The sequence below is a fragment of the Sus scrofa genome, chromosome 9, assembly GCF_054392235.1.
Source record: "Sus scrofa isolate SSC_HxYL_T2T_F1_AM1 chromosome 9, Sscrofa_HxYL_maternal_Yorkshire_Landrace_v2.0, whole genome shotgun sequence".
Taxonomy (NCBI): Eukaryota; Metazoa; Chordata; class Mammalia; order Artiodactyla; family Suidae; genus Sus; species Sus scrofa.
Genome location: NC_139391.1, coordinates 45,974,359 through 45,994,212, shown reverse-complemented (window position 1 = coordinate 45,994,212; position 19,854 = coordinate 45,974,359). Strand labels below are relative to the sequence as shown.

At 44.2% G+C, this 19,854-nt stretch overlaps 3 protein-coding genes across 4 annotated transcripts in view; 1 reads left to right on the top strand and 2 right to left on the bottom strand.

Moving 5' to 3' along the window:
- Positions 1-602, bottom strand: part of ARCN1 (archain 1) — a 33,728-nt gene extending 33,126 nt beyond the window's left edge. Inside the window, exon 1 of the mRNA XM_003357318.5 lies at positions 447-602. Within this exon, the coding sequence (XP_003357366.1) occupies positions 447-449 (3 nt within the window). The 5' untranslated portion in view covers positions 450-602. The remainder of the gene's footprint in view (positions 1-446) is intronic.
- The window catches only part of IL10RA (interleukin 10 receptor subunit alpha), a 926,736-nt gene that overhangs the window by 370,763 nt on the left and 536,119 nt on the right, over positions 1-19,854 (bottom strand). The window lies entirely within an intron of this gene.
- Positions 2,551-19,756, top strand: IFT46 (intraflagellar transport 46). 2 transcript variants are annotated; one of them, XM_021062924.2, is made up of 12 exons: positions 2,551-2,696; positions 3,351-3,447; positions 7,005-7,084; positions 9,690-9,820; positions 10,840-10,914; positions 11,070-11,163; positions 13,695-13,823; positions 14,719-14,840; positions 15,212-15,278; positions 18,243-18,303; positions 18,584-18,669; positions 19,614-19,756. In XM_021062924.2, the coding sequence occupies exons 3-12, from the start codon at positions 7,040-7,042 to the stop codon at positions 19,671-19,673; spliced, it is 870 nt and encodes a 289-aa protein (XP_020918583.1). In that variant the 5' UTR covers positions 2,551-2,696; positions 3,351-3,447; positions 7,005-7,039; the 3' UTR covers positions 19,674-19,756. The 2 variants fall into 2 exon arrangements, with proteins under 2 accessions (XP_020918583.1, XP_003357365.1); XM_003357317.5 differs by lacking the exon at positions 19,614-19,756 and adding an exon at positions 19,128-19,612.

Sequence of the window (19,854 nt, the reverse complement as noted above, 5' to 3'; positions counted from 1 at the left end):
GGCCTAAGGAACACCGGGGGGAGGTGAGCCGATTACAGAAGAGAACTCCTGAGAGGCCCGGCTTGCTGAGCCTAAGCACCCACGGAACCTGCTGGACACTAGCTTCCTGGTCCGCAGAGTGGGGTCCACGGGACATCACTAAGAGGTTCCTGCAGAGCAAAACTCCAGGCCCGTTTTAGGGCCTGAGTCCTGGCAGAGCAGGGTGCCCAGCCGATTGCGGGGGAGGGGTGTGGGCGCAACGACAGACGACTGGAGGAGTCAGGTCCCTCGGATCTCTCCACAGGTCGGACACAGGGTAGGGAAGGCCACAACGCTCCCAGAGCCCCAGCGAAGCGACCGGCTCCGGGCGCTCGGGGCGGGGCTCCTCTGGCCCCAGCACCAGGCCGGCAGCAGGGAAAGCGGGCGAGCGAGGCCGTCCAGGGAGCTGGGTCCGGCTCAGGTCTTACCATGGTGAGGGCGGTGGTGAGGCGCTCCCGCGCTCCAGCTCCACTGCGACTCCGGCTGGGGTGGGAGGAAGGGGAGCACCCGCCGCTCAGAACCTGCTGCCCCCCTGACAGGAGCGCCGGCCGCTTCGCCTCCTGCCAAGATGGCGGCCTCGAGCCACGTCTCCAACCGGAAACGGCGCGGGTCAAAGGCCGGGAGGCGGGGCGCCGTGAGTGGGGAGACCGGGCGCAGGGCTGCTACGCAGGCTGTGCCATGGAGTCCTGGAGCCTCCACCTCCTGCGTGGAACCGCTGGCTTCAGTTCCTTCACCGTCCTCAGCGCCTTCGTTTAAATTGCGAAATCTCTTGCAGTTTATAAAGCTCTCAGAGCCACTGGTAGCATTTAACATACAAAATAACTGGTGTTCATAAGGGACTAGTAGCCAGAATATATAAAGAATCCTTAAAACTCAACAATGGAAGGAGTTCCCCTTGTGGCTCAGTGGAAACGGAACGGGACTAGGATCCATGAGGATTTGGTTCCATCCCTGGCCTGATGCAGTGGGTTAAGAATCCAACATTGCCTGAGCTGCAGTGTAGGTGACAGACACAGCTTGGATCTGGCATTGCTGGTGGCTGTGGCAGCAACTGCAGCTCTGATTTGACCCCTAGCCTGGGAACTTACATATGCCACGGGTGCAACCATAAAAAGACAAAAACAAAACGATAGATGGCCAATAAGCACATAAAAATATGCTCAATATCTTTAGTCCTTAGGGAATTGCAAATCAAAGCTTGCTAGGATGGCTATAATAATAAGAGTTGGTGAGAATGTGGAGAAATTAGAACTCTCATACACTGCTGGCGGGAACCTGAAGTAGTTTAATTGTTTGGGGAAAGCTTGGCAGCTCCTCAAAAAGCTAAGCATGGGGTTACCATGTGACCCAGCAATTCACTCCTATGTATGCGCCCAAGAGAGTTAAAACCACACACCCATACACAACCTTGAACACTAATGTTCATAGAAACATTGTTCATAATAGCCAAAAAGTGGAAACGATCCAAGTGTCCCTCAGTACTCGAATGAATAACAAAATGTGGTATATTTAGAGTTCCCACCGGCAAAGCGGAAACGAATCCGACTAGGAACAATGAGGTTTCGGGTTCAATCCCTGGCCTCACTCAGTGGGTTAAGGATCCGGGGTTGCCATGAGCTATGGTGTGGGTTGTAGACGCGGCTGGGATCTGGCATTGCTGTGGCTCTGGCATAGGCCGGCAGCTACAGCTCCGATTAGACCCCTAGCCTGGGAACCTCCATATGCCGTGGAGGAAGCTCTAAAAAGACAAAAAAAAAAAAAAAAAAAAAAGGTAGTATATCTAAACAATGGAATATTAGTCACAAAAAGGAATTAAATTCTGATACATGATACAACATGGATGAACCTTGAAAATACTATGTTAAGTGAAAGATGCCACTCACAAAAGACCGTATCTTCTATGACTCCATTTATGTAAAATATCCAGAACAGATAAATCCATACAGAGAAAGAATGGCCGGCAGCTACAGCTCTGATTTGACCCCCAGCTTGGGATTTTCCATAGGTCGCAGGTGCAGCCCTAAAAAAAATTAAAATTAAAAAATTAAAAAAGCGGGAGAATGTGTTAAATTTGAATCACAGGTAAATAATAATTTGTTAATACTATAAATATGTCCCATGCTATGGACACAGTGGAGGGGAAAGACTATAATGTAATAAAAATGCTATAAAAGTAGTACAGAATGTCAGGAATTGAGGCAACCCCTGAGTTTGCCTAAAGGCTGAGTGGTCTGACTTAATAGGAACTCATACCTACTGATCCTTTCCCTGGGTAAAAAATGCAGACCGTGTTTCGGGATCTAGAGCTTAACTCTCTACCAACCGGAATTCATCTGATTTGCTGCCTGCAGCCGCTAGATGCCACCACAGACACATCTGTTGAAATCTAAACAATCACGATGTGAGCTCCTCTTTTTCTGCTTGGCTCCTTAGCTGGGGAGAAACATAATGCGCGAGTTGAGCTCTCACGAGAGTTAAAGGAAGTCTCGCGATTTTTCTGTTTCTTTCTTCGCTCTTTTTATTTATTTATTTATTGTTTGTTTGCTTAGCTACTGACAACACGCCAGTTGCTCCCCTTCTTTCCAAGTAAAAGTGGCCTGGCCTGAGATTAGGGTGAGACCCCAGCCCTAGGCTGGGGTTCCTTCCAGATAGAAGAGACGGATTCGGAGGGGCTACAGGTAATTCGTACTCACCCTAACAGAGAACGCTTCCTCTCTCCCAAGAGGAATAGAAAGGACTCCTTTTCTGTCCTCGCAACCCCTCTCCACTTCTTTCCGTTTTCTTACCCACTATACTTTCTCCCTTCCCTTCACGCCATCACCGACCATTCTGCTTGCCTTACTCCCCACGAAACGTAAGGGGCATCCGAACTACAAGACGAGACCAAGGGGGGTGGGGTGGTCATGGTATAGATGAGGGTGATGCTTTTGGACCAAGAGACTAGAGTTTAACCTCTCTTAGAGGAACAGCCCCCGCCCTGGTGACTCTAGAAACAGAATTGTTTCTAGAACCTCTACAGCTAAGAAATCCCAGCAGCCTTGGGAAACTGACCGAACCTGAGGCTCACTTGAGCCGTTCTCTACAAAAGAGCTTTGGGGAAGGTGATGCAGAAGTTGGCTGTTGTTTCGCTCCAGGATTTCTTCGTTCTCCGGTCAGCCTGCCAGCAGTTCCTAAATAAGGGCTGCAGCAGAATGACTTAACTGCTTGAACTGGGGTGAGGGTTTCATGTAAAACTGGTGTCTCGGAACCATTGCTGGTTTGGAGTCCAGCTCCCCACAGAGTGCTTACTGTCCCGTGATAGGAGCTGTGTAATCATGTTTCCTTTTACTTAGACCAAGATTATAGAAAACCAGACATATGATGAGCGTCTAGAGATTAACGACTCGGAAGAGGTTGCAAGTATTTATACTCCTCCCTCAAGACACAAAGGTAAGAAATAAATGAAGAGAAAAGAAGACAGACGGTTCTCAGAGCAAAGAGCAGGATGGACTCATGATTGTTTCCAATAATTTTTTAGTTTATAATAGCAAATGTTGACTTTCAGAGTCAAGTTATTTGTTGTCGCTTCTGTTTTCTAACTACTTAAGGAGGGAGAAAACACCGCCACCCACATTGCAGGATCTTCCTTCAATCTGACCAGTTTCCCATCATCATTTATTTCGTGATACTCTTTACCCATAATCTGCCAGGGGTTCATGTTTGTTTATTTAATTTATCAAAAGTCTTGGAGTTCCCGTCGTGGCGCAGTGGTTAACGAATCCGACTAGGAACCATGAGGTTGCGGGTTCGGTCCCTGCCCTTGCTCAGTGGGTTAACGATCCGGCATTGCCGTGAGCTGTGGTGTAGGTTGCAGACGCAGCTTGGATCCAGCGTTGCTATGGCTCTGGTGTAGGCCGGTGGCCACAGCTCCGATTCGACCCCTAGCCTGGGAACCTCCATATGCTGCGGGAGCGGCCTAAAGAAATAGCAAAAAGACAAAAAAAAAAAAAAAAAAAAGTCTTTTGCTCAGTTTTGAAGATGCTTCAGTAACCTGCGCTTAACCTGCAATGCCAATTAAAATCTCAACGGAATATTTTTAGAGGACTTCACACCATCATTTATTCAACAAACATTTTTTGAATGCCTGCTGTCAGCCTTATGCTTCGCACTAGGTATGCTGTATTAAAAGAGACATTAACCCTGTCATCCTGATGCTTGTGATTACGGGAGACAGACGCCAAATAAATAAAGAGACAAAATTACAGATGCATTAAGTGCATGATGGAAGCAAAGAGTTTGATGTTATGGAGAATATTGGTGAGGAATGGGCTCCACTTTTGATAGAAGGATCAAGGAAGACCCAAGGAGGTGATAGTTGAAGCTGAAAGATGAGAAGGGTCTCGACATTGAGGAAAAGTAAGCCAGGAAGAGGGAGCAGCAAGTGAAAATTGAAAAGGCACTGAGGCCAGAAAGAACTTCATTAGTTTGAGGACTTGAAAGAGACCAGCATATGGTAGGGGGAAGTAGCCTCAGAGGTGGGCGGGAGGCATGACAAGCAGGGCTCAAGAGGCCATATTCCTCTTATGTGTGACATGGATTGAAAGGTGCTACGGAGAAAGTAGGGGGTCAGTAGGACTGTTGCCATGGTGGAGTTGAGGTGACAGTGGCTTGGATGTGGTGACAGTTGATAATAGAATTGGTTAATGCCAGAGGTATTGTTGTGGTCAGATCACTGAGAGTTGCTGAAGGATTGAATTTAACTCCTGACTTAGGAATCAAGGATGACGTCCAGGCTTGTTTGTTTGCTTATTGTGGTTAATTTGCCTACATAAAAATTTGGTATTTTGACGATTTTGAGGTATACAGTTCAGTAGCACTAAGTGGTTCCTGTTGTTGTGTAACTATTTCCAAAACTTTTTCATCATCCCGAATAGAAATTGTACCTGTTGAACAGTAACCCTCCATTCCCCTTCCCCTCCCAGCCCCTGCTAACCTTTTTATGGTTGAATAATATTCCATTGTATATATAACCAAATTTTTTTTTTTTTTTTTTTTTTTTTTTTTTTTTTTTTTGTCTTTTGTCTTTTGTTGTTGTTGTTGTTGCTATTTCTTGGGCCGCTCCCGCGGCATATGGAGGTTCCCAGGCTAGGGGTTGAATCGGAGCTGTAGCCACCAGCCTACGCCAGAGCCACAGCAACGCGGGATCCGAGCCGCGTCTGCAACCTACACCACAGCTCACGGCAGCGCCGGATCGTTAACCCACTGAGCAAGGGCAGGGACCGAACCCGCAACCTCATGGTTCCTAGTCGGATTCGTTAACCACTGTGCCACAACGGCAACTCCCAAATTTTGTTTATCCATTTGTCTGTTGATGAGAACTTGGGTGGCTTCCACCTTCTGGAGATTGTGAATGTGCAACTATGTACATTGGTGTACAACTGTCTGAGTCCCTGCTTTCAATCTTTTATATAAAACCTATACACCCAGGTTTCTGACTTAAGCATACTTATAATCTTGCCAGCCATGGTCATTATAATTTGTTTTTAGTTTAGGCAAGTTAATAGGCAGAAAAATAGGCATTTGATTGACTTAGAAATCATTGAACATATTTTCATGCCAGTTAATAATATCTTACCTTTGACTATGCTTTTATTTATTTTATTTTATTTTATTTTTTTGCTTTTTAGGACCTGCAGTATATAGAAGTTCCCAGGCCAGGGGTCGAATCAGAGCTGCAGCTGCTGACCTGCACCACAGCCAACAGCCACGCTGGATCCTTAACCCACTGTGAGGCCAGGAATGAACCCCCATCCTCATGGGTACTAGTCATGTGTGTTACCGCTGAGCCACAATGGGAACTCCTGATTATGCTTTTTTTTTTTTTTTTTTTTTTTGTCTTTTTAGGGCCTCGTCCACAGCATATGGAGGTTCCCAGGCTAGGAGTTGAATGGAAGTTGTAGCTGCCGGCCTATACCACCGCAATAGCAACACAGGATCCGAGCCATGTCTGCAACCTACACCATAGCTCACAGCAACACCAGATCCTTAACCCACTGAGCAAGGCCAGGGGTCGAACCTGCGTCCTCATGGATGCTAGTCAGATTCGTTTCTGCTGAGCCGTGATGGGAACTCCCTGATTTTGCTTTATAATTGTTCTGAATATTTTATTGCTTTTATCTTATAGACATTGATTCAGATTCATATTTATGACCATTAGTTGCCAGGAACTAGATCATTTTCTTCCATGTAAAATTTTTTCAATTGATCCTTACAACAGTCCTGAAAAATATTACTAACTCCATCTAGAAGTGAGAATTCTGAGACACAAAGAAATTAAGTTATTTTGTTAAAGTGATAGCATTGTCCTTTACACCCAGTTTTCTGCCTATATATCCAGCACTCTTTTGCTTTACTAATTACTAACCTCATTTCACCAATGTGTAAACTAAGCACAGATTTTATACTATTTATGTAATGGCAGATAATCAATATAATGTCTCACCCAATGCCTTAACCATAGTAATGCCTAAAACATAATAATTCAAGTAAACATATCTTTTTTTTTTTTTTTTTTGATCTTTTTAGGGCCATAACCATGGCACATGGAGGTTCCCAAGCTGGGGGTTGGATAAGAGTTGTAACTGCTGGATTGCACCACAGCCACACCAACTCGGGATCCGAACCGTATCTGTGACCTACACCACAGCTCACGGCAACACTGGGTCCTTAACCCACTGAGCGAGGCCAGGGATCGAACCCGTATCCTCATGGATACTAGTCCAGTTCGCTAACCACTGAGCCACGACAGGAACTCCAAGTAAATACATCTTGAATTGAATTGAATTAAATTTACAGAGCCGACTAGAATTCAGTTTCCGGTCTTTCAGCTAGATGTTCTTATAAACCCAGTTCCATAAAATGGTTAGAGCATAAAATATTATAAACTAAAAATATTTGTCTTTAAAAATCATTTTGACAATAACCTAAAGGGAAAATCTTCTTCCAAGGACTTCCTCATTCTGCCCATCTTCCTAACAAGACTATGGCTGATAACAGTAGTGATGAGTGTGAAGAGGAAAATAACAAGGTACGTACAACCCACAGCATCTTGTGAAATTTCCGCTTTGAGTTTTTAGTAGTAGTTTGACACCAGTTCATTAGCAGCCTTTTCTTGAATACTCACCTCCAGAGGTTGGGTATCTTTAAGCTCATGGAGGACAATTCAAAGAGCCGTAAGATTTTGACTCTCCTTCAGGAATAAGGCTTATTATTATATAGCTGACTTTTTGGTGAGAAATTTCATATAACATAGCCTAGTGTTTCACAAACTTTTTTTTTCTTTTTCCTTTTTAGGGCCACACTCAACGGCAGATGGAGGCTCCCAGGCTAGGGGTTAAATCGGCGCTACAGCTGCCAGCCTACACATAGCTACAGCAACGCAGGATCTGAGCCGTGTCTGCAACCCACACCACAGCTCACAGCAATGCTGGATCCCTGACCCACTGAGCAAGGCCAGGGATCAAACCTGCATCCTCATGGATACTAGTGGGATTTGTGTCTGCTGTGCCACAGCGGGAACTCCTTAAAAGGTAATGTTTTAAGATAGCCCCACTTCATAACTAGTGTGCTGTTTTATATCTTACCTACAAAGTAATTTGGGGGCATTTTTCTGTGGTATATAAAGTCTTTCATTTTAGTCAGAGATTTTGCTAAGCACTACTTTGAAGAAGCAGACAAAAGTGAACAATCTTCCTAAACTGACCTTCTAATTTTGTATATTCACCCTCAATTTTTTTAGCATTTATCTAATGTAGTCAATATTCAAAGCTTATTTTTCTTTCCAATTTAATATGCAGCCAGAGTCTTAAGGGTTTTTTTTTTTTTTTCCCCTTGCCGTACCCATGGCATGTGGAAGTTCCCTGGGCAGGGATCACAGTGACCCAAGCCACTACAGTGACAGCGCTGAATGGGAATGATCCATTTTTTAAAACTCTTAAAGCTGACAATATTCTTAAAAAGCTCCCTTTGCCAGACTGCTTCCCATGTGACCAAGAATAATTTTGGCAGATTCCGAATCAGGAAATAACACTTTGGGATATTCTTATCAATTGTAAACCCGTCAGGCACAGTCAGTCTTATTAATTGTATACCAATAAGGCAAATTCTGCAACTGTGTCTTCTGTCCCTTATGTTACAGATTAGTTAAAATATAGCTTCATCTATGCATAATAAATCTGTGTTATGTTTCGAGGAAAATGTTACCAAATGAAGTTTTTGATACCCTGTAATGTATCACAATCAAATCAGAGCTGCGGCTGCAGCCTTAACCCACTGAGCCAGGCCAGGGATCAAACCTGCATCCTCACAGAGACAACATCAGGTCCTTAACCTGCTGAGCCACAAGGGGAATTCCAATAGGTGCTTTAATGTAAGAGACACATTAAATAATTTTTAAAGCTAGAACCAAATACTTCTTAACCTCAGTATAAGTCATATGACATATGGAAACCAAGCTTGAACCCACTTTTTTTTTTTTTTTTTATCTCTTTGTGTTTTCTAGGGCCGCACCCACCACATATGGAAGTTCCCACGCTAGGGGTCTAATTGGAGCTGTAGCCACCGGCCTTTACCAGAGCCACAGCAACTGGGTATCTGAGCTGTGTCTGCAACCGATACCATAGCTCATGGCAACGCCGGATCCTTAACCCACTGAGCAAGGCCAGGGATCGAACCCGCAACCTCATGGTTCCTAGTCGGATTCGTTAACCACTGAGCCACGACAGGAACTCCAAACACCTATTTTTAAAGGGGGCCAATTGGTCACCCTTGAGATCCTAAGTGAGGACACCTGCCTCAGCCTCCAGGCCCTAGAGGTAAAGACATAGACCGTGTCCCAATTGCAAGTCCAAATACCACCAGACTTCTCATGAGCTTGAGAGGGTGGGATGGTTTGTTGAGAACCAGAAGCTCAGAAAGGTAAGTTGTAATGCCAAGAAAAGAAGAGTCTTCAGATGTAACGTCCAGTCATTTCATTTAACTTACAGGGAAGAGGGGGGTAAGATGGATAGGTCAGATTCGCATTGAATGGAAAGGGAAGACCCACAGACTCTGAAAATGCTGATCAGAGTTCAGACACAGGGTTGATGGTGAACTTTTGATAGTTGCAAGCAGCTTACCCTGGGCAGTCTTGCAAATTAAATAATTAATTAAATAAAATTAAAATTAAATAATTAAATACTAGATTTCCTCTCTGTGATCTTTTGAGTGTCAAGAGCCCCAAAGTTTATCTTTCCCACTTCATCTTTCCCCATTTCCTCCCAAAATAACTATTTAAGAGTTGCTTTATTCTTCAGTAGTCCCGAAGTTTTAGAGTTGAAGCTGACTGGATAAAGTTTATGCAGAGTTCTCAGGAGCTCCTAAGTAATAGGTAAAATAGATCAGTATTGGATAAAACTTATACCTAAGCCTCAAGTCGAGGAGTAGACCATTGTTAGAGGAGTCGGGGCCTCAGTCAGTAGTTCAGCAGGAGCAGGAGAAGGTTCTTGGAGCCCTTCTGGGGGTGCTTCCTTCTCTTTCTAGTGAATTGGTGCCCGGTGGGAGGTTGTGGTCAGAGCACCGGGAGAACACGGGGCACAGGTATGCTGGATTGCTCCTGATATGGGCCTTTCTGTGCCTGCCCCGCCCTATCTCAGGAAAAGAAGAAGACCTCGCAGCTGACACCTCAGCGGGGCTTTAGTGAAAACGATGATGATGACGACGATGATGACTCATCTGAAACCGATTCTGATGATGATGAAGAAGAGCACCGGGCCCCCCTGGAAGGGTGAGGAAAGCCCCATCACCAAGGAGGACAGTGCCTCCCTCAGAACACTGGGCAGGAGGACATCTGTGAGAAGTGAAATTCCAGCAGCCCCTTTGATCTTCTCGGTTTAGGACTATCAGTTGGCTCAGAAACCCAGTGTAAGGAGTTCTCCTTTTCTGGCTCCACTGCCTCCCAGAGTCCTGTGATGTCACCTGCACTGTCTGAAACATTGGTGGATTCAGAGGGTTCACGAGGATTTGCTGAGTCAATTTGACTGATGGTCTCTGACTTCAAGGAGTGCACATTGTAGGGAAGAGAAGATAACTTTACACATATACCACAGCATTTCTACTTTGCAGGAAGAACACATCTGCAAAGGAGCACTTCTCTTTTAGGCTCAGATCCTTTTAGGACAGGCAGAGAATAGGGGTTTCCAAGGCCCCATGTTGAGCCAAAATGTTCCTGGATAATGCTTCAGTAAAAATTGTCGTCACCCTGTTCCAGGCCCAGTGCTAGATTTCATGACTTGCCCGTATAGGCTTTAATCAAAGTGCATTCTAAGGCTCATTCATTTAAAATATAATTGCTGGTTAAATAAATGAAAGTATAGCCAATCAGTGGGGTTCTTTCTATCCATTAAAAAGTATGAGGCAGCACTCCATGCACTGGTAAAGAAGAGTCTCCAAGAGATAGTTACATTTTTAAAAGGTATGTGTATGAAACAAATATTACACAAGCTACCCCCAGGATACACTGGGAACTAAGAATACTGATTGCCCTTGCTAGGGGAACTTGGCAACAAGGAGACATAACTTTTCACCATATGCATTTTGTGCCTTTTATTTTCTACCACGTGCATGTATCATTTACTCAGTGAAGTAGTTTAATAAAAATTAGAATTGGATTTGACACCTGCAGGTAGACACTAAATTAGGCAGATGTTTAATACCAGACTGATTTTTACTTCGTGATCCTGCTTCCGTAAATTATAATCTGGGGTGTGAACTTTAAGTCATTGAACCAAATTTTCCTATCCCCAGGGCCTACGATCCTGCAGATTATGAGCATTTGCCAGTTTCTGCTGAGATTAAGGAACTCTTCCAATACATCAGTAGGTGAGTACTGGGACCTCCCACTGTAACCCTCAACCCTGCCTCGCCCTTTCCTTCCTCTAGTCTGAAACGTGGCCATTCCCCTGAGGCTTTTTTAGCCTGAATAACAAAGTAAGTTTCTCTAACAGTTGCCACCTTCCTGTGTCAATATCTTTCAGATATACACCTCAGTTGATTGACCTGGACCACAAACTGAAACCTTTCATTCCTGATTTTATCCCAGCTGTTGGGGATATTGATGCATTCTTAAAGGTAGAGTCAGAACATCCTAAAAATGACTTCAGTGTTTCTTCTGACTCCTCTATTGTTCTCACAGTTCCACTCATTTCCTTGACTAGCAGTAACTACCTTGAATATATTCTTCATTTCACTGGAGTTCTTTTTTTTTGTTGTTTGTTTTGTTTTTGTCTTTTGTCCTTTTTTTTTTACATTAATAAAGAGCTTTTTATAGTCATAAATTCATACACAGTAGGTAATAAGGTCTGGTCTGATGTCGCTGGGCTAGGAAATCTTGACAGGTTAAACGGAGTCCTTGTGCCTGTCTCTTTTCCTGAGGGGCAGCAGTCTTGACCTTGACACCTCTCTGGTGAACTCTGAGCCACTCTTTTTTTTTTTTTTTTTTGTCTTTTTGCCTTTTCTAGGGCTGCTCCCTCGGCATATGGAGGTTCCCAGGCTAGGGGTCAAATCGGAGCTGTAGCCACCGGCCTACACCACAGCCACAGCAAAGTGGGATCCGAGCTGCGTCTGTGACCTACACCACAGCTCACGGCAACGCCGGATCCTTAACCCACTGAGGAAGGTCAGGGATTGAACCTGCAACTTCATGGTTCCTAGTCAGATTCGTTAACCACTGCGTCACGACCGGGAACTCCTCATTTTTTTGTAAAATTGTTATTTCCCCAATTTTTTTTTCTACTGTATATCATAGTGACCCAGTTACACATGCATGTACACATTCTATTTTCTCACATTACCATGCTCCATCATAAGTGACTAGACATAGTTCCCAGTGCTACACAGCAGGGTCTCATTGCTAATCCATTCCAAAGGCAATAGTTTCTATTAACCCCAAGTTCCCAATCCACCCCACTCCCTCCCTCTCTGCCCTGGCAACCGCAAGTCTATTCTCCAAGTCCATGATTTTCTTTTCTATGGAGAGGTTCATTTGTGCCATATATTAGATTCCAGATATAAGTGATATGGTATTTGTCTTTCTCTGACTTATTTTACTCAGTATGAGAGTCTCTAGTTCCATCCATGTTGCTGCAAATGGCATTATTTCGTTCTTTTTTATGGCTGAATAGTATTCCATTGTATGTACCATATCTTCCTAATCCAATCATCTGTTGATAGACATTTGGGTTGTTTCCATGTCTTGGCTATTGTCAATAGTGCTGCAATGAACATGCAGTTGCATGTGTTTTTTTTAAGAAAAGTTTTGTCCAGGTATATGCCCAGGAGTAAGATTGCTGGGTCATATAGTAGTTCTATGTATAGTTTTCTAAGGCACCTCCATACTGTTCTCCGTAGTGGTTGTATGTCTTTTGTCCTTTTAGGGCCACACCTGCAGCAAATGGAGGTTCGCAGGCTAAGGGTCTAATTGGAGCTATAGCTGCCAGCCTACACCAGATCTGAGCCGGGTCTGCAACCTACATCACAAGCTCATGACAACGCCGGATCCTTAACCCACTGCGTAAGGCCAGGAATCGAACCCACAACCTCATGGTTCCTAGTCAGATTTGTTTCCCCTGCGCCACGACGGGAACTCGCTCACTGGAGTCCTTAACTTTGCTTAACTTTGCTTTCTACTCCCAATTATACTCGTTGTTTTTAGGTAGTAATTGATTAGCATATGTGTTAAAATTTGTCATCTATATGGCTCCTAATTATCCATGACTTCAGTTTTATATTTGAAGCCCTATAGATAATGTATTTTTTTCTTTTTCTTTTTTGGGCCATGCCCAGGGCATGTGGAAGTTCCAGGCCAGGGATGGAACCAGCACCATAGCAGTGATAGCCATTGCAATAACAAGCCAGATCTTTAACCCACTGTGCCACAAGGGAATTCCCATGGTTTTTTTTCCAGGTAGTATTTTAGTACAGCTTGATATACAGGCATGCCTTTTTTTTCTTTTTTTTTTTTTTCCTCCTTTTTAGGGCTGGACCTGCAGCATATGGAACTTCCCGGGTTAGAGGTTGAATCAGAGCAGCAGCTGCTGGCCTACATCACAGCCACAGCAACTTGGGATCAACGCCAGATCCTTAACCCACTGAGAGAGGCCAGGGATCAAACCTGCATCCTCACAGATACTATGTCCAGTTCTTAGTATCTGAGCCACAACAGGAACTCCCAGGCATCCTTTTTAATTCTAATAATCATGATGAACTGGAAGAGTTCTTCCTCTTTGGCTTATTGGAAACAATAAGTGTGCCTTTTTATTTTTTAATTTTATTATTATTTTTTTGGTCTTTTTTGTCTTTTTCCAGGGCTGCACTCTCGGCATATGGAGGTTCCCAAGTTAGGGGTCTAATTGGAGCTGTAGCCGCCAGCTTACGCCAGAGCCACAGCAACGCCAGATCTGAGCTGTGTCTGTGACCTACACCTCAGCTCACAGTAAGGCCAGGTCCTTAACCCACTGAGTGAGGCCAGGGATCGAACCCACAACCTCATGGTTCCTAGTCGGATTCGTTATCCACTGAGCCACGACGGCAACTCCAAGCGTGTCTTTTTATATCCCTCCCTCTTTTTTTCCCCTCTGCTTACTTACTTTTCTCCTAACCAGGTTCCACGTCCTGATGGAAAGCCTGACAACCTCGGCCTGTTGGTATTAGACGAGCCTTCTACAAAGCAGTCAGACCCTACGGTGCTCTCCCTTTGGTTAACAGAGAATTCCAAACAGCACAACGTCACAGTAAGATACTAGCCTGGTATAGGCCCCAGCTCAAGGGGACCAAGACTGGAGGACTTTCTGGTATTTGTACCATTGACTTACTGCCTGTCGAAAGGGATGGCTATGGCTTCAGCCAGCCCTATTTTTTAAATAATAGTTTATTGAGATATAATTTACCTACCCTGAAATTCATCCTTGTAAATTACACAAATCAGTGATTTTTAGCATATTCACAGGGTTGTACAGCCACCACCACTGTCTAATTTAGGAATATTTCCATCATTCCAAAAAGAAACCCCATACCTGTTAGTAGTCACTCCTTAATCCCCCTGCTGCTAGACCCTGGTCACTACTTCATTCCTTTTCTACGGCTGAATAATTCCATTTTATGGACATACCACATTTTGTCTACCCATTTATCAGATGTTTCTACTTCTATTAACTATACTTAATATGAACATGTACAGGTTTTTGCATGGACATACATTGTTATTTCTCTGGGGAATATAGGTAGGATTGGGATGGCTGGGCCATATGGTAACTGTAATATTATGAGAAACTTCCAAACTGTTTTCCCAAGTGGCTAAATCATTTTACAATCCCACCAGCAATGAGTTTGAGTTTCAATTTCTGCACCTCTTCACCAGCACTTGGTATTGTCCATCTTTTTCATTCTAGCAACCCTAGTAGGTGTGAAATGGTATCGCACTGTAGTCACTCCTATCCTGTTGACCTACTCCCTTCCTCTGGCTCCAGAAGACTCTCAGCCTTTCCTATAAGCTTCATTTGGCGGCTGGCAGGCTTCCCTTTTCATCAGCTATCCTGAATATGAAATAGCAGCATATGATGAGCCACTCTATAAAAACAAGAGAGCCCCTTCAGCGCCATCAGCCAGGCTTTCCCTTTACTTTTCCAGCAACATATGAAAGTCAAGAGTCTGGAAGATGCAGAAAAGAATCCCAAAGCCATTGACACATGGATCGAGAGCATTTCTGAGTTACACCGTTCCAAGGCCCCTGCCACTGTGCACTACACCAGGTACGAAATAGCACATTCTTCCCCATAGTAATCCATGGTAACCTTCACCACCTATGAAACCATTGCTTCTGAGAAGGGGCCCTTAAGTCTGGGACATATTTGGGACATATTTAGTCAACCTGAGGACCTGTGGATCCTAGCCACTGCTGGCTAAGATTGCAGATGTAAAGATTGTCATTTACCTGGTATTATTACTTAGCCAGCTTCTCCAAAACCCAAGCCCTCGGTAACTTTGGCACATCCAGTCTACATGCCCCTGGAATCCTAATGCGCCAGATTGAGGACCTCCCTTCATCTTGGAATATCTTGATGCAGAGGTTCTGCTATCCTCAGTCCATGTTTTTTGCTCATACTTACCTCTTTCCTTCTAGGCCTATGCCAGATATTGACACACTGATGCAGGAATGGTCTCCAGAGTTTGAAGAACTTTTGGGGAAGGTGAGTGGAAGGTAGTAGGAGCTAAGAAAATGTGGCATTCATTTTAGGGCCCAGTGGTTCCTCTCTTTTCATATTACTATTATCATTATCTTCTTAATCGAAGTATAATACGGAATCAGAAACATACACATAAGAGTTAATTTTCACCAACTGAACAGATTTAAAAAAAAAAACCAGAACGTTGCTGGCATCCTGGAAGGCCCCCTGCTGCTTCCACCTCCCAGTGTAACCATTCTCCTGACTTCTAATAGCACAGATTAGGTTTGCCTGTTTTGTATTTTATCTAAATATAACATCATATTCCTTTGTGTCTTATTTGCTTATCTATATTATTCCTCCATATGGAGACTCATTCATATTGTACATTTATTCTCATCACTGTATGCTATTTCATTGTTTGAATATATGACAATTAATCCATTCTGTGATAGTCATTTGGGTACTTTCCAGTTTGGGGTTGTTAAAAATTACCCTGTAATAGCACTGTAACATGCCTGTGAACATTCTAACACATACCTTTTGGTGAACATACATACCTCTTGTCTTGTTCCTTTAGACTCCACCTTCTCCACAGAAGTATATATACTTTTCTAAGAAGCTATGGTCTTATTTATAATGACCCCAAGTTTTTTAAAAAGTGCCCCAGAATACATTTAATAAGAAATTGGTGGAGTTCCTGTCATGGCACAGCGGAAACAAATCCGATTAAGAACCCTGAGGTTGTGGGTTCGATCCCTGGCCTTGCTCAGTGGGTTAAGGATCTGGTATTGCCGTGAGCTTTAGCGTAGGTCACAGATGTGGCTCAGATCTGGTGTTGCATGGGCCGTGGCATAGGCCGGCAGCTGTAGCTCCAATTGGACCCCTAGCCTGGGAACCTCCATATGCTGTGGGTTCAGTCCTAGAAAGCAAAAAAACATTTAAAAAAAAAGAAAGAAATTGGTAAGACCTTTTTGAAAATAAAGGATAAAACTTTAGTGAAAGGCGTAACACTAGCTCTGAGTGAGGAGTCAAGCCATGTTCCTGGGAGGGAACAATCTCATAGCACAATCTTCCCCAAGTCTGATGAACATTGCCTTCTGTCTGTCTATATGTACATTGTTGATTAAAATATTGAACAGAATAAGCCAAAAAACAAAAAACAAAAACAACTTCCCAGTTCACAGGTAAGTGTAATGCCATTTCAGTTAAAGTTTTAACTGCATTTTCTTTGAAACTGAAAATTTGGGAGTCCCTTGTGGCTCAGCAAGTTAAGGATCTGGTGTTGTCACTGCTGTGGCACAGATTTGACCCTGGCCCAGGAACTTTTGCATGCCATAGGCGTGGCCAAAAGAAGAGAAAGAAAGAGGGATTTCCCATCGTGGCGCAGTGATTACCAAATCCAACTAGGAACCATGAGGTTGCGGGTTCGGTCCCTGCCCTTGCTCAGTGGGTTAATGACCCGGCGTTGCCGTGAGCTGTGGTGTAGGTCGCAGACGCGGCTCTGATCCACTGTTGCTGTGGCTCTGGCGTAGGCGGGTGGCTGCAGCTCCGATTAGACCCCTAGCCTGGGAACCTCCATATGCCGTGGGAGCGGCCCCAGAAAAGACAAAAAAAAAAAAAAAGAAAGAAAGAAAAAGAAAACTGAGCAAAGATGATTAACAGGTCCTTCCTGGCCAGGATATTTAAAATTGTTACACCATGTTCCCCAGCCTCTTTTCTGCTTTTCCTCCATAATACTTACCTTCTAACATGCTGTTCCCACTTATTTTTGTTCCTACTAAAATGTAAGCTCCATGAAGACAGTTTTTTGGGTACATGTTTATTGAGAAGTTGTTGTAAAAGCAAAGAATTTGAAAATAATCTCTTTTCTCCTAGCATTTTAAAGCTGTATCTGAAGAAAAATGTTTGATTACGGAATTGAATAGATAGATTGTAGTACATCCATTCAGTGAAATACACAATGGAACATGTGTATTCCATGTGTCTTATTTTGCTCTGAGATGGAGAAGTATCATGACACGTTGTCAAGTGGAAAAAGGAAATTGCAGAACTATATACACTCTAACTTACGTAAAAAGAAGAAAAAGGAGTTTCCTTGTGGCACAGCGGGTTAAGGATCCAGCATTGTCACTGCAGGGGCTCAGGTTGCTGCTGTGGCACAGGTTCAGTCCCTGGCCCAGGAATTTCCATATGCCATGAGTGTGGCAATAAAAAAAAGAACAAAAAAATCCCAAGAAGTCAATGGTTTTTAAAAACAATATGACTGGTTTACATCTGAAGCCTGTCATGTGAGATATGTCATTTTTTTCTGTTCCTCTGGTATCCAAGGGCCACTAGGCCTTACAATACCAAGTAACCGAATAGTTGGCCATAACCTGGGACCAGTTTCTTCTGCACAAATATACACAGGAAGACTGGATGGCAGTATTTTACTTATAAAATACTTTGGTCCTTTTACATCCTCTGCTGCTTTGGTGGTTAAGGAGTATAACCAATTCCATTTTACTGATCGGGGGAAAAAAAGGCACATATTATTTGCTGTGGCTGCCATGACAAAGTACCACAGACTGAATGCCTTAAATGTCAGAAATTCGTTTTCTCATACTTCTGGAAGCTAGAAGCTGGAAGTCAAATGATCAGCAGTTGATTTCTTCTAGAACCCTTCTCCTTGACCCTTTCCTCCCCGTGTATGTGTCTATGTCCTGATTTCCTCTCCTTATAGCGATACCAGTCATACTGGACTAGGGATCACTCTAATGACCTCATTTTGACTTAAGTATCTCTTTTACGACCGTATCTCCGAATACACTCACATCATCTGAGGCACTATGGGTTAGGACTTCGACACATGAATCTGAAGGGAACACAGTTCAGCCCATGGCACATCTCACGCTTGGAGCTCTTTTCCTTCAGAGAGAGAGAAAGTGATGCTAGAATCACTGAACCTTCGACCTTTGACTTGGGTCCATCCCATGTCCCTCCCAGGTGAGCCTGCCCACAGCAGAGATTGACTGCAGCCTGGAAGGGTACATTGACATGATCTGTGGTAAGTGAGCTCTTCCAGCCCTTCCTTGGCCCCATCATCTCTGGATAAATTCACTGGGGGCTGTTGAAAAAGCTTGTTTACTCTTACAGCTTTCCCTTGTCACCAGTTGTGCTATTCGGCAGCACTCGAGGGTGGTATTTGGGTTTATGTGACTCCCTGCCGGATGCTCAATCCCCAGTGATCGTAACACATCCCATCTGGAGGGGGCCGACCATCCTAAACAGAGATGCCCCATAATTCCTGGATTTTTGTCTGTGCTCACGGGAGTTCTTGATTTTAGCCATCCTGGACATCCCTATCTACAAGAGTCGGATTCAGTCCCTCCATCTGCTCTTTTCCCTCTACTCAGAATTTAAGAACTCACAGGTAAGACTAGCACTGGCGAGCGACACGAGCTGACTGTGGATTGCTGCTGCCACCGCTCTTCTGGGCCCACTGTGATTCTGTCCTGTGACAAGGAAGGGTGCCTCTGCCTGGAGTGACCCTTACCCTTCCTCATATCGAAGGGAACTGCAAAGCGCAGGGGTTGGCCTTTAAAAGAAGGGAAGTGGAAGAGATGTGGGCCTTAGACAAGGCTGGGTTAGGCATCTAGGGCGGACACTCATTCTTCCAGGAGAACCCAGTGGCCTAATGAAGCAGGAAGGAAGGAAAAAAGGGGTTCATGTTTGCAGGAGGTAGGGCACATTTCTAGCTGTTTTTTCAAAGACAACACCAAGGAATTGTTTTGGAAGACAGGAGAAAGTTGTAAGGAGGTTAGTTCTCACTAAAATGTAGTAGCTGGCATATCCCCAATCCTCCATGTCCCCTCTCCTCTTTTATCACAGCATTTTAAAGCACTAGCTGAAGGCAAGAAAGCATTCACCCCTCCATCCAATTCCACCTCCCAAGCCGGAGATGCAGAGACATTAACCTTCAGCTGAGGTACCCCCCCTGTGGCTCTGTTTCAAGGCTGAGCCGACTCCTCTGCCCCATCTGAGAAGGAGGGATCAGCCACCTGGCGGCCTTTCCTGCCTCACAGCTCGACTTGGGCACGGTGCACACACTACACCCTCTCTGCCAGAAAGCACTGCATGTGATCGTTAAGTGGCTAATGCCCATCTCAGATTTCCTTCCCATGGGAATTGTGCGTGTACACCACTGTGATACATGGGTTTAAGTTGGACGGATGGAAATTTCTGGGATCCCAAGTTGCTCAGGTTGGGAGGAAGGCTTAAAAGATGTTCTTTTTGAGATAGCAGTAGAATTGTTTTCTTTGATTTCTTAAAATTAATCGGCAAATATTTTACAAATAAATTGCTCTTATCTTGCAGGTTATGGTGCTGTCCTTTATTACGAAAGAGAGAAGGCAGACTGAGCATAGGCAGAGATAAGGAACTTGGCCTAATAGGCATTAAGTGAATAGCAGTTTAAACAAATTGACTTTGTGAAATAAAATCAAACCGTGATCCTCCAAGGTTGGCAGTAGTGGGGAAGCATTTTTCTCCCAGAACTTATTTTCTCCTGGGGGGCGTGTCTCACCACATGGTGCTGCCTGCCAGTCTAGCTCCAGAC